At 37.9% G+C, this 14,440-nt stretch overlaps 1 protein-coding gene across 1 annotated transcript; it reads right to left on the reverse strand.

Annotated features, from left to right (window-relative positions):
- Positions 1–1,352: 1,352 nt before the first annotated feature.
- glt8d2 (glycosyltransferase 8 domain containing 2) lies at positions 1,353–12,994 on the reverse strand. Its single transcript, XM_042335865.1, has 10 exons — positions 12,932–12,994; positions 11,031–11,076; positions 10,461–10,556; positions 7,616–7,817; positions 7,020–7,137; positions 6,361–6,445; positions 5,994–6,106; positions 5,638–5,804; positions 3,216–3,328; positions 1,353–1,587 (listed from the first exon to the last, which is right to left on the reverse strand). Exons 2-10 carry the CDS (start codon positions 11,047–11,049, stop codon positions 1,415–1,417), a joined length of 1,086 nt encoding a protein of 361 aa, XP_042191799.1. The 5' UTR covers positions 11,050–11,076; positions 12,932–12,994; the 3' UTR covers positions 1,353–1,414.
- Positions 12,995–14,440: the final 1,446 nt, after the last annotated feature.

Here is a 14,440-nt window from a genome sequence, read left to right on the forward strand (position 1 = left end):
AAAGCATTACTATATAAAAACAGATCCAAGTTATTTCTATGGGTCTTTGCACTTAAGAACTTAAACTGGGAAAAGTGTAACTTGCTGTAAAATCTTTTACTCTTAATTATGACATCCTACTTTGTGATTGCCTTACAGATGAAACTATTTTAATTAACTAGTGTATGTATTGTCTTCAATAATTTTGTAGTACTGTATGTCTTTAGTCACTTCAAGCTGTTGCACACACAATACGTTTCAGGGTTGAGAGTATTTTGCATGAACTGATAATTTGAGATGGGGATATCCAAGTAAATTCACAATTAAATGTACTCATACTTGAAGATAGGTGGGTAGCTCCTGGAATCTTTGAAATTCTATAATGTTTTTGTTTACTGTCTAAGGACCAAATCTGCACAGTCTTCTTGCAGAAGAGCTGGTTCTGATATCTGGAGGGGGGAACTCAATAAAATTTACGACATTCTTTTAACTTGTGATTGAAGTTTGTGTTTTACAGTGAGATTAATGTTTTTTTNAAAATCTTTAAATAGTTAAATGAGATCTAAGAATTAAGGCATTCATTCTTGAAAGGTTATATCCAATAGTGGTTGCACAATTACACAAGATGTACTGCAAAGTGGTGTGACTGTATTTTGTGGGCAAACACAATCGCCAGTGTGCGCATAACATTGTCCCACGAACAGCCATGGAGTACGTATTTTCCTTTCCCAAATTGTTTGCCTCTTCTCTATATTAAAGGTTTTGCATTCTTTAATGTATGCTAAGTGGTCACAAATGGATGTTACAAATTATGCTCTATACAACCTATTAAGGTTGTATTAAGGTTCTATTAAGGTATTTAGCCCTATTTATGTAAAATAATATAATGGTGGACACCAAGCAAAAAGTAGAGAAAATATATAGGTGACCCACAGCATAGTTGAAGAACTTCATCTTTAGAAAACATTTTTTAAAGCAGAGGGCTGTGTATATTCATTCCACTACATTTTATATAATTCAAAATATTGGAAAGTAGTCATTCAGACTCTTTGCATTTCATTACTTTTTATACGTTCTAACTGAAATACACTATTGTGCAAATAGTCATGTGCAGAAAATTGCAAATGTAATTTGTTCTAGTCATCTGATTTTGTTTTTGCAGAAGTTGAAAAAATCCCGTGCTGAAAACAGTGAAGATTTATTGTAGTTGTCAGAATGAATTATTTTCTGATGCAGAATGCTTTGACAGAAGTCATGTCTTTGCTTAATCCATTACTTTTTTGTCTGTTAAATTTGACACTATAAAAAAACAAGATGGCAAAAAAATGTACATTACAGATATCAACAGCATTATTTTAGCTGCATCACACCAATAAAGCGTGTTGAATTTGAAGAATATATGAAGTCTTCCAAACCTAGGTTTATACTGTGAGTGTTAGATGTTGGGTCGGACAAGCCGAAATGTTTCTGTTGGATCAGGAAGATACCACCTTTCCCATAATTCCATGTGTGCAGCAGGATAATCCCAGGGTTTAAATCGTCCATTCCAATGCAGCAGTTTTGCTTCAGAAAGGAATCGTTCTGAGTATCTTGTATCAGGACTCCACCCTACAAAACATGATGGAAACTTATTATTCAAAAAATATATATATTTAAATATTCTGTAACTGCAATTAAAGGATTCCAAATACCAGTATATCCTGAATTTAATAAAATCGCTAATCTCTAATGCTAATTAATATTAATCCTTAACATATTAAAAACAAAGTTATCTTTTGTTCAGAGTCTTTACTAAAATTTAAATGCTGCTGGGGCAGGTGACAACCACATAATATTTGATATAAATCCATAGTAATTGTCCAATGTAACGCATATATTACAAGCATTTTTTGTCAGATCTCAATTATTTTTATTCTAATCTCAAAGTAGATATATGCTAAAAACTGATTTGTTTCTCTTAAATTGATATATAATGTTTAAGATCAGTGGTTAAAGCAATTGCCTCGCCATCGAGAAACCTGGGTTCAATTCCCGGCAGGACGAAATGTGGGGCAAGTCTCCTTAATCCACAAGCCTCTGTTTACCTACCAGTAATTAGGAACCCAGCTGTTAGTCAATTGGCGGATCACTTTTCCGGGGATAATAATCCCTCAAAAAACTAATAATTTGGTTAATCAATCCGTGACTGTTTGTGGAACACTGCTGTGCGCAATTGGCTGCTGTGTTTTGCCCACAAATATATAGTCAATTCATTTTACAGTATATTCCGTGAAACGCTTTCAGACATCTAGAAGATGTGAAAAGTGCTATATCAAATGCAAGGATTATTATAAATTCAAACTGGTTAAACGATTGCTGGTTGTATTGCCATGCACATAGTTCTTCCTCTCTAGTGTATTTTAATTCTGACCTAGCAAAATGTTAAATCCTGTTGAATTGCATTCATCATAAATACCCAGTGAAATGCAAAGGATTCAAGACCTAATTTCCTGCACTTGTTTCAAATGCAGTACAAAGTGCACATTCTATACTTCATTAATGCAGTTGTTAATGTGTATGTGGTGACTGGTCAAGAACTTGTTTCCTGTGTTTGTTTCAAGTGTCGCTAACATCATTTCCTGGGCTCTGCAGGAAACATGGCAATAGCACAGCAACTCACAGGAAGCAACAGCATTGGTGACCTGATAACCTGGAGGTTGGCCATTTTACACATTCAATTAAACGCTGCCTCTGAGTTACTGACCACAATAGTTATAAAAATGATAACTAGGCAGTTCCTGTCAGCTTTTGACTGCTTCCTATGATGATATTTCAGAAATGTTCCTTAGATTACAGAGACGCATTATTTTAAAACCATAGCTGCAGAAAAAATTAAAATATGTGACATATAATTTTAGTCCAACCACTCAAGCTATATATGTAAACTTGCATAACTCACATCAGTTGGGACCATAATGTTTAATATGAGTTACGGGCAAACTCACATAAGTTGTTTCGGCCGACTTAATACGACTTACCAAGTTAAGTTTGTCTTTTGTAACATGATGATAGATCAAGACCTTGTTACCCGTGGTGAAGGTGATCCTTGTGAAATTACATCAAATAACTGGTGTAACAGTAAGGATTTTGACCCTTTTCATTAGTAATCAGCAAATCATATTTGCCCATTTATCATTTACTTTATACATGTATTTGATCTATAAACTAGCTGAACAAAGCTGGAAATGTGCTCTTACCAAGGTGTCTAATATGCCATAAAGGGTTCAAAGAGGAGTGTTTCCTATGAAACACTACTAACATAGGGGGCGTGACCACACCTCCAGCCAATGCACTGTTGTACAGGTTCTCCCTGTGAAAGAAAGAGAAGCCCTAAATGAGATTCTAGACGTAACAGTCTTACATTTTTAATATAAGTTTTCGATTGGGAAGGTTTCCTCCAACCACTTTATTTAATGATAATAGTTTGGTCGCTCAATCCACGAGTCTTTGTAGGACACTGCCGTGCGCAACTGTTGCCTCATTTCGCCCACAAAATACAGTCGATTCACTTTATAGTATATACTGCGAAGCGCTTTGAGATGTCACAATGACCTGATGAGACACTATATCAAATGTAAGGATTATTATTTATTATTATTTTATGTTTTAATGGCCTAAAAATGTGACTATTTAACTCCCAATAAATATGTTAGTGCAACAAAATGAAAACCAATACCAACAGAATAAATAGAATGCCACCCTTTCTGACTGGACTCTCAGATCTCCTAAGCATTGTGGCAGAGGCTTCATTTTGTTCTTTGTGCACAACAATTTATTGTGGCCCTGGTTAAAAATTAGTTTAATGTTAAAGTATATAGAAAGCACATGTGAAAACAGTACGCTGTGATTTGTGGCCGGTGAAAAGACTGCTGCAACCTTTCATTTCAAATGTGAGGGCACAGATAAAAAGCAGAAGGGTCAATTCAAAGTCTAACTTTCGGATTAAGAAAGCGAATCATAAATGATGAAAGGAGATGTCACTGACACATCTCCCATGTGAGTGTGTTTAAATCCTAACAAGCAAAGGTCATAAGAAAATCAAAATAGTCCAGGCTATTTCACTGCTAGAGAGTTGGTTAATAATCAGCGAAACATTACCGTCAGTTCCTGAAAGGGATCTGAGTTTTGACAGTGAACAACTACAACAACAAAATTACATTAAGATCTTAAGCTTTGGATATAGAAAATTAATATGTTCTTGACACAGTAGGTCTATCTTCTGAGCTACTGACCACACATCTCTGAAGATCTCTTTGCATCTTTGCCCATCAGAGGCAATGTTGAATAAATATATACATGGTCTATTGATAATAACTTCAAGTTTATGACAATTGACTTACTCTACGTTTAATAGCAGCCATTTTTCCAACTGCTTAGTAATGCGTTGTCGTTTCCATTCAGTCACATTTGCAACAAACACACCAACATTAAAGGAGCACGTGGTAGGATTTATCCCCAAATCTCTGACTGTTGCCCTTCTGTAGTCCTCATTTCGCCCACAAAATACAGTCGATTCACTTTATAGTATATACTGCGAAGCGCTTTGAGATGTCACAATGACCTGATGAGACACTATATCAAATGTAAGGATTATTATTTATTATTATTTTATGTTTTAATGGCCTAAAAATGTGACTATTTAACTCCCAATAAATATGTTAGTGCAACAAAATGAAAACCAATACCAACAGAATAAATAGAATGCCACCCTTTCTGACTGGACTCTCAGATCTCCTAAGCATTGTGGCAGAGGCTTCATTTTGTTCTTTGTGCACAACAATTTATTGTGGCCCTGGTTAAAAATTAGTTTAATGTTAAAGTATATAGAAAGCACATGTGAAAACAGTACGCTGTGATTTGTGGCCGGTGAAAAGACTGCTGCAACCTTTCATTTCAAATGTGAGGGCACAGATAAAAAGCAGAAGGGTCAATTCAAAGTCTAACTTTCGGATTAAGAAAGCGAATCATAAATGATGAAAGGAGATGTCACTGACACAGGTTTGAAATAACCATAAGAATTGCATTGACAGCAACATTCCATGTATTAGTGAACTCTGTCATCCTCTTTCTGGACAGAGTAGATTGGAGCATTATCTGAAAAGTGTAACATTCAGGTAAGGAGAAAGATGACTTTCTGTATCCCGAAAACATGAAAAAATGCACTCGCGTACTATCTCCAGCTTTAAACAAGAACCCATGACCTGCAGGCCGGTGTTTATGATTATGTGGAAAATTTACTGAGCGCAGTTTCAACTGTAAATGCATGATCTCCCATGTGAGTGTGTTTAAATCCTAACAAGCAAAGGTCATAAGAAAATCAAAATAGTCCAGGCTATTTCACTGCTAGAGAGTTGGTTAATAATCAGCGAAACATTACCGTCAGTTCCTGAAAGGGATCTGAGTTTTGACAGTGAACAACTACAACAACAAAATTACATTAAGATCTTAAGCTTTGGATATAGAAAATTAATATGTTCTTGACACAGTAGGTCTATCTTCTGAGCTACTGACCACACATCTCTGAAGATCTCTTTGCATCTTTGCCCATCAGAGGCAATGTTGAATAAATATATACATGGTCTATTGATAATAACTTCAAGTTTATGACAATTGACTTACTCTACGTTTAATAGCAGCCATTTTTCCAACTGCTTAGTAATGCGTTGTCGTTTCCATTCAGTCACATTTGCAACAAACACACCAACATTAAAGGAGCACGTGGTAGGATTTATCCCCAAATCTCTGACTGTTGCCCTTCTGTAGTCCAGATGTCCCATATACGTGTTCTGGAAGGAGAATATTTTGATTTGTAGTTAGATTATCTCTACAATTGATGTGTCATAAACACTTGTACTTTTACGTACATAAGGCATGCAGGCTACAGGAAGTAAGTTTGTAAATAAAAGTACATTTTAAGTATGGGTGCATGCTTTACTATCAAACATACCAATTTAATTTTAGATTACAAGCATCACCTGCATTCCCATACTCCTAACCATCTCGTGGGTAGAGGTCATATCACAATCCATTGAGAAGGCAGCAGCGTGGCCTGGGTGTAGGATGGACTCATACAAATCCTGGACATCACCTGTTAAATGCAATACCTCTATTCAAATAGCAGGACTATACTAACTGAGGAACAGTATTAGTGTTTCATGGGGTGGTTGGGGGGGCATCAAATTTCGATTATTTCTTTACATGATTCCTTAAGGAATCCAAGTCATGTAAGTCATGAAAACTCCCAGTCATCTACCTTTGGGACGCTGGGTTCGTACGGGGCTCAAGTACAATGCCAGCATTTAGTCTGAAACACTTGTCAGCACAAAATGAAAATTCATGTACCTTGTATAATAACATCGTCATCCAAGTATATCACTTTTTCATGATTATGAATAAGAAGTGGAATAAAATATCGGACAAAGTTTAGCTGAAACAGAAAAGGATTTGGTGAAGACACAATACTTCAAGGAAATGGGGAGGCACTTCTGTGTTCAAATAGATTGATTCTGATAAACTTACATCTCCTTCGCTAAAAAGCATTCTGTAATCAATCTAAACAGAAAATATTCAACAAAATATATTTTTTCTTAAGAGATTACATTCTAGAATTTGCTGTTTTCCTGAGTTTAACTAAAATTCTTTAGAATATAATGTAGATAGGTTTGACTGTAAGTCTTAAGACTAATATGTAGCTAGGTCTGATTATATGTCTAGACTAAAATGAAGCTAGTTTTCACTGTATGTCTAAAGACAATAATGTAACAAGTTGTTGATAATGCTTCTGTAGAATATAAAGTACCAGCATGTGCAAAGCATTCAAAAATGGGAGTATTTGGAGGATCAATCAAGCATTTCATACAATGGTAGTCAATAAGATAGTGAATTGGAAATGTAAGATCAGATTTATCTGTCATTAATTGACAGAGAACAAATAAAATATGCGAAGAACCATTTTTTAATAAACTATGATATAATAGATACAAGCCACAACTAATACACACCGGCTGCAGTAACTCTGGTCTGGCAGAGTCAGGTCTGATCTTCCCTTTCAGTACAGCAGGATTGAATTCCAGTATTTTGTACTGGATATGTTTCAGTTTGGTATTTTCAATCCATTTTCTAAGACAAAAAGCAACACAGATGGGAATCACCCACATATGGTTAATGGTATTTTGTCCTGCAAACAAGTTATGAGCAGAGGTGACATGTCTCACTGCTTTAGAGTTGTTCATGCAATCTCACTGAAACATTCTAAAGGGTAAGAGTTTCTTTCAAATTCATTAGTTATGCACAATATTTGGAAGGGCATATAGTTTTTTTAAAACATATATATAAATTGATTACAGATGAAACGAAAGAACACTTAGAAGGGAGTAATTTCTCTTTGGGGAGGACAAGTTTGCAGGCTATGGGGAGAGCGCGGGGGAGTGGAATTGATTTGGATAGCTATTTTAAAAGTGCTGACACAGTCACAATGGGCCGAACGACCTCCTTTTGTGCTGTATAATTCTATGATTCTATGAACATTGCCCCAGTTATATTGGAAATAAACATTCCCATAATGTCAACAAAGAAATGGATATGAAAAGTGCATCACCTGATATGAAGAAGAGAGTCACTAAGTGCGATTATATAGAAAAATATCCTGGCATTAGTGTTGCTGTAGATGCTGTTGATTGTAGCTATAGTACCTCCCATTCGCTCTTCTGCAGCACATATTATAATAGGAATAAGATCTTCTGAAGAAGACTTCCTCTGTTTGAATGTATGGATTGGGTTATGGACAGCTGGAGAGTTATCTGCGCCAAAAGCATAGAATCAGTTTCATTAAATGCAATGAGGAATAAAGATTCATTTCAGAATTATTATCCATCAAGTTATAACCATATACTAAATATTATGCCACTTTTTGTAAATTGATTTTTGCCCTTTATTTTAGGTCTGTGACACTCAGCAATCTCCAGACTGAGAAAGATAAAAGGAATTCTGTATACGGAATGCAAGCCCACATCACTCCAATCTATGAGAAAGTCCAAATTTGGGTCACTCTGCCTCTTGGCTATTCTTCTTCCAGTTATACATACAAAGTAAATATCTTCAAATGGGCACTGAAAATGATTTAGGAAGAGTTACCAGGGATATGCTGTGATTTAGAGCTTTACGTGGTGAATATTCACTGAACCAATTGTTGAAATATACCAACTACAACCTCAGGAAACCTTGGGTATATTTCAAATAGCAACTAAATGTTCCGCAAGGTTTGATAGTTAAATGGTTAAAAGTAGCTTTGCTGGACAGGCTGAGATTATAATAATAATAATCCTTGCATTTGATATAGCGCTTTTCACGTCTTCTAGACTTCTGATTAACATTTCATATTTTCCTGGGAAGATGTTCACTCCTCTGAGATAATGAGCAATCGGGTCCTTGAGCATAGATGTAAGAACAATGGACCTCAGAAAGAAAAGGCTACAGCCTCAGACACCTGCCATCTCGAGGCTGAGAAACTAGCAGGTTGTGGAAGGCTGCCCAGAAGCTGTCCATATCTCTCTCTCTGTGCAAAGCAGCCTGCGAAGGGTGGGGGCTATCTCTGTGACAAGGGGAGGTGGAGTTAGAAACACATAAAAGAAAGATGTAACTTTGAAATAGTTGAAGTTGTGTAGACGGTCAGTGCACTTCCCAGTGGAATCAATATCGATTCTACTGTATCTATGTTTATGTACAGGGGTGAGGGAATTTACCTCCAGTAAGAAAGCGACCACTAAAAATGAAAGAGAAGGAATAGTGGGTAGTATGTTTTCAGTTCTGTTTGCTAGGCAGAGAAGTAATAACAGTAGTAGTGGTTGGTCCGTTTGAAACACAGAAGTCAGGTTAGGCAGCACGAGTGAGGTGCTGGGCTAAGAGCTGATTGTTTCTGTTGAGTTTACAGGAGCCACTCTCTGTGATTCTGTGTGATAGTTCTGTGATTAAGTATTGTTTTTATAGGTTCGGTTGTGTCCGAGGGTTTACCGGATGCCAGTCCCTATTACAGTTTGTATTATAGAATCAGTTGTCCCTGAGGGATTTCCAGGAGCTGATCTCTGCTGTGTACGTTGAGGTGCGTTCTCGGGCTTATTGTTTGGTCTGGAGTACTGAGCAATTCCTGAGTGCATGCTGTTGTTTCTCAATTATTTGATTTGTATATCTGTGTCGTTGTATGGTGCGGACTATTGTGTTTTTTTATGGTTATAACAACAACTTGGATTTATATAGTGCCCTCCACGCCGGACGGCGTCTCAGAGCGCTTTACAGTAACGGATCCCGGGACTAAGCCAGGGGGAGGGGGGGGGAAGGTGACCAAAGGAGCAGTCGAAAAGAAAGGTCTTCAGAAGAGACCTGAAAATGGGAAGGGAAGGGGCGAGGCGAAAGGAGTGAGGAAGGCAGGTCCAGAGCCTCGGGGCATAGTGGCTGAAGGCACGGCCGCCGAGGGTGGAGCGGAAGACTCGGGGGACGAGGAGGAGTCCAGATCCGGAGGAACGAAGGCAACGGGTCCTGTTTTGAGGAGAGAGGAGGTCAGAGAGGTAGGGGAGTGCAGAGGTGTGCAGGGACTTGAATACAAGGGTGAGGATCTTGAAATCGATCCTCTCTGGGATAGGCAGCCAGTGCAAGTATCAAAAGCCTATTGTAAACAAATTTGTTTTTATATGATTTGAATACAGATTGTTGAACTTTACAGTTTGTTTTATATATATATTTGATATTAGTGGAATAAACACTATACTCTTACCACTGCCTGTCGAATTATTAACACTATTTGCATTAAATCAATGTTTAACTGGAAACTTTATCCAGGTCTTTAAAAAGCTAAGAATAGATAATGATATAAGCAGGTATTTAAAGTGGAATGTGAGTGCAGAACTGTCTCTTAATTCCTCATTTATAAATGAGTAGGAAGATGGTACAGAAAAAAATATTTTTCTTTTCTCAGAGTTAAATATTTGGAACAAAAGAGGTTAATGTTTTACCAATTGATTTTCTCAAAACATGGCAGGGCAAATATCTGCTTTAGAACTTCTCCTCGTGCAGTTCTAACCATTTGGAGCATATTGCTGGATAATATAGCATATTTCTGCATAAAAATGTTAACATTGTATTTCATCAAAACATAACAGGGCAATTATCTGTTTAAGAATAGGACTGTCAGTTCTAAGGACCAAATTTGTGCTTCATGATCAAATTATATTCATAGATTCGCTACCCAAGTGTTCAATAATGTTGGATTGGAATCGATTTGAAATACTTTCTTTCTTGAAACATTCTCAGAATGAAATCCCTATCCCTTAAAAATATCAACGCATAAAATAATTTAATTGTGAACTTAAGTTTGATAGGCCAAATGGCCTACTCTTATTTTACAGTTTACAATGATTTTATTGAATGACAGAGGTATTGAAAACACTTACCTGACTGTACTGTCTGATGTGATGACAAGTTGTGAAATTTGTTATATAGAACCACACAAAATGTCACAATGACTAGTAAAAGCAGGCCTTGGTTAACTAGACAATATAAAAACACAAAATGAATCAACACATAGCAATGTTCTTCCACTTTGACAAATGAAATTCTAAAATGATGTTCAGAACCTCACAAATATAAAAAACCTATTGTAAACACATTTGTTTTTCAAATCAAATATTTTTCATTATTAAACAAACTAGAAAAGTTTTGTGTTTTTTCCCCACAGTGAATTTTCTCCCCTCTCATCCCTTTCTTTCCAGTCACCCTTCAATAACAAGTGGCTATTCTTCACTTGCATTTTCTTTCAATTTAATATTTTAACGCTAGGATAATATGGAATATCAAACTGTTTCAAATTCAACCCATTTATAGTTTCCACTCAATTCACTTTAGAAGCTGTGTATTTCATTTATCTTTGCCTTACCCCACAAAGACCGTTTTTACTCTCTTCCACCATAGGATAGTTTATATACAATACTCATACACACAATACTGCTTCATTCATTACTTACTTCTTCTAATAATTGACATTTTAGTTTCCTTTCACAATGGTGTGATCTGCAGGATATTAAGGCAGAGAAATATTTTAAGTAGTGCAGCTTATGTAACTGGGTGAAAAGCATTAGTTCAATAAAGTTTAATTGCAGCCTAACACAAATTGCATTTGCTTGCAGCAGAGTGTATTGCAATCTTGGTAGTCCGAGATTGAAATGTTTTCAATACCAGTCAAACATTGCTTTCTGGCAAGCTATGCATTTTTAATGAGTAAATGTTTTGTACTCAAAGCACATTTTCATGTTCTGGCAATATGATTATACCAAAAGTATTGAAAAGAATGTTTTAATAATATTGTTAGGATAGTGTTATTTCGTCAGCTATGTGTCTGACACACGAGGAAACCCATTACCATGCTTAAGAGTATCCTAAACAGACCTGAGAGTTCCAAGCATGCCACCTACACATGGATGTTGCCTTGTCTCGAATGGAATGGGATCTCTCTCCCCTGGAGGGATACACCCAGCTTACTCACCTTACCAGAGGTACTTAGGCACATATTGATAAGAGCCAAGGTTTGGGGATACCAGAGTGAACGTAGGGATACTGCTGGAATTTATCCAACTAAAAATGCACAGCTTGCCAGAAAGCAATGTTTGGGAATCTTTGTGCTTCTTGTCCAGCAAGAAACACCATACCTGTCAGGGCATTGGCTTGCAGAGTTAACAAGAGCAGAATGGGAAGAATCCCTGCCCTCCTTCTATCCCTCCAAGTCCTGCTGATGAGCCAGGATGACTGGTCTGTCATCAGCGGCGCCCTGGAGGTCTGTGGACTCACCTGGCTCAGTAATCGGATTACAACAAACAACAAATTACATTGCATTTGTATAGTGTCTTTCAAATCAGGAGGACGTCCCAAGGCGAAACCACCACAGGATTAATTTGAGTCCAATATTCCATTACCAAGCATGTCACCTTGGAGCCAGTTCAGGTCCAGGAGACCCCACTTACCCCCACCTCCCGAATAACCAAAATCAAGTATCACACACCACTTGACATTGTTGATTTCTTTGGTAAAACATATCACTGTCTAGCTTTTTGCATGTAGCTAGTTCAGATACAGAGATCAGCACTGCTTGTTGACTTTGCTTTGTCAAAGTATTCATCAAACAACCAGAAATCTGCCACTGCTCCCTCCCCCAGTGCGATTGATCCAGCTCTTTCTGAACTATTGGTGTGATATCTGCCCTCAGACCCTGGCCTCAACCAGTTATTAAGATCCATCCTATTATTTTTTTAACAGACAGAATCTTCAGTAAACACTGCTCATGAATAAACTTGTGAGTGAATATGCTGCACGCAGTGGCTTTTCAATTGAGTAGTGACAGCAATCATAGGGTTGATCTTGATCCCCACTGTGAGACTGGAATGCCCTCCTATTAAAGTGCCTAACAGATTGTTCTGTGTGCACCGAAGCTGTAACGAGAGGAAATGCCATTTAGAAACTTGGATGAACTTCCCTTGTGTCCTGGAGGTGACTGATGTGGGGTAGAATATTTGGCTGCTGACGTTAAGCAATGTATTGTGTCCAGTGACTTTACTTGAGCCTGTGTCTTGCTCAGCTCCACTCCCTGCTGGTGTCCCGGGCAGCCCAATGGTTCTGATCTCAAACTGAGTGTGTCAGCAAATAACTCGAGTGATAGATAGAGATAGACTAGATAGATAGGGTGGCGGAAGCCGGAATTCAAGGAGGTGACTGTACGGGGAGGGAACTAAATAAACAATGCAAGTACAGGCTGAGCTTGTTTGCATTCAAGCAAAGATTATTACTATTATTCTACATTCCGTTTACAATCCTTTGTTAAATGCAGACATTGCGGATCGTGGGTTAAACCCCACCAAAGCGTTATTCCACGTACCTCTGTCAGCAAAGCACTGCTTTCCAGATCCGAGTTGCAGAGTGGTTGCCAGATTTATTTCTGTCTGGTCTCTGATCAGCCTCTGAAAATATCTGCGCAAATTGCGTTGGATGAACTGCTTTTTGGGGGGGAAGGGAGAGTGGGGGGGGGGGAGGAAAGAAGGGGGGGAAAAGAGTTGAGATGGGAGAGTCGGTCAGCACCACGAAACAGAACAGTAGTGTGTGTGTGTGTGTTTTTTTCCTCTTTTGCTTTGAGGAATGCTGGCCTCTTTACACGTGAGCAACCAGAGATCTTGTGTAAATGAGGACCAGATGTCTCCCAAGCGGTCTCCAATTCCAGATCCACATCTTGCTTTTGCATTTTTTCTTTCCTTTCCTTTCCAGCATTCTGCAAATGCTACTCGGGATGTTTCAGCCGTAGGCAGGGATCTCGCAAACACACCCATCATCTCAAACCTCTCACTCTGTCCCGTTGTTTCCAGCGCCTTGGGATGTCCTCCCGATGTGAAAGGCACTATACAAATGTAATCTTGTTGTTGTTGTTGTTTAACTGTCTGTAAATCCACCCTTGCATCTCACCCATCCTTTTTGGGGGGAGGTTCGAGGCATGTTTCTCAGGGTTTTTTTGTATGAATATTTATCTGTTTCCACACTGGATTGAGATTGATTGAAATACGCAGTGGCTTACTCGACTTATTTACTTAGGAAGAGATCCAAAAACCACCATGGCAATCTTAAACCGTGGGTTAACATGGTAAAGTATGAAACACAAGCTTTACCACATTGTTAAATGATAATTTTTTTTAATTCTTGGATTTTCAAAAAAAAATTCTCGATGTGTTTTGTGGTTTTCTTTGGAGGGCATGTAACTCAAACTTAGTTAACCAGTCACTTCCCAACATGTCAAACAGGCATGGCGTTGCCCAACTTTGCAGCCAAACCAAACATGTATGTTCTGTGCTTTCGGATTCTCAAATTGGTTTAATGTTCCTTAGAATGAATAAAGCTACAAGGGAGTCTCATTTACTGGGCTCTCTCTTCTGTACTGGAACCACACCCATTGCTACTGATAAACATCACCTAGAGGGCTTTTTCACACACTCTGTTCCTGATGGTTGGGCGAGGTCTTATATAATAATAATAATAATCCTTGCATTTGATATAGCGGTTTTCACGTCTTCTAGATGTCTCAAAGCGCTTCACAGATTAGAGTCTAAAGTGAATTGACTGTATATTTGTGGGCGAAACGCAACAGCCAATTGCGCACAGCAGTGTCCCACAAACAGTCATAGATTGAAGTGACCAATTTATTATAGTTTTTTCTTCAGGGATTATTATCAGGCGGTGGAGTAAGGAAACTTGCCCTGCCGGGAATTGAACCCAGGTCTCTCGTTTGCAAGGCGAGTGCTATAACCACTGAGCTACAAGATACCAAGGACTACAGTATTATTGAAAGAGAAAATCCTAGGCGGTCTGACACTTTGCAGCACTATCTATCGCTAGATTACGA

Source organism: Callorhinchus milii, unplaced genomic scaffold, assembly GCF_018977255.1.
Source record: "Callorhinchus milii isolate IMCB2004 unplaced genomic scaffold, IMCB_Cmil_1.0 Scaffold5, whole genome shotgun sequence".
In the NCBI taxonomy this organism is placed as follows: domain Eukaryota; kingdom Metazoa; phylum Chordata; class Chondrichthyes; order Chimaeriformes; family Callorhinchidae; genus Callorhinchus; species Callorhinchus milii.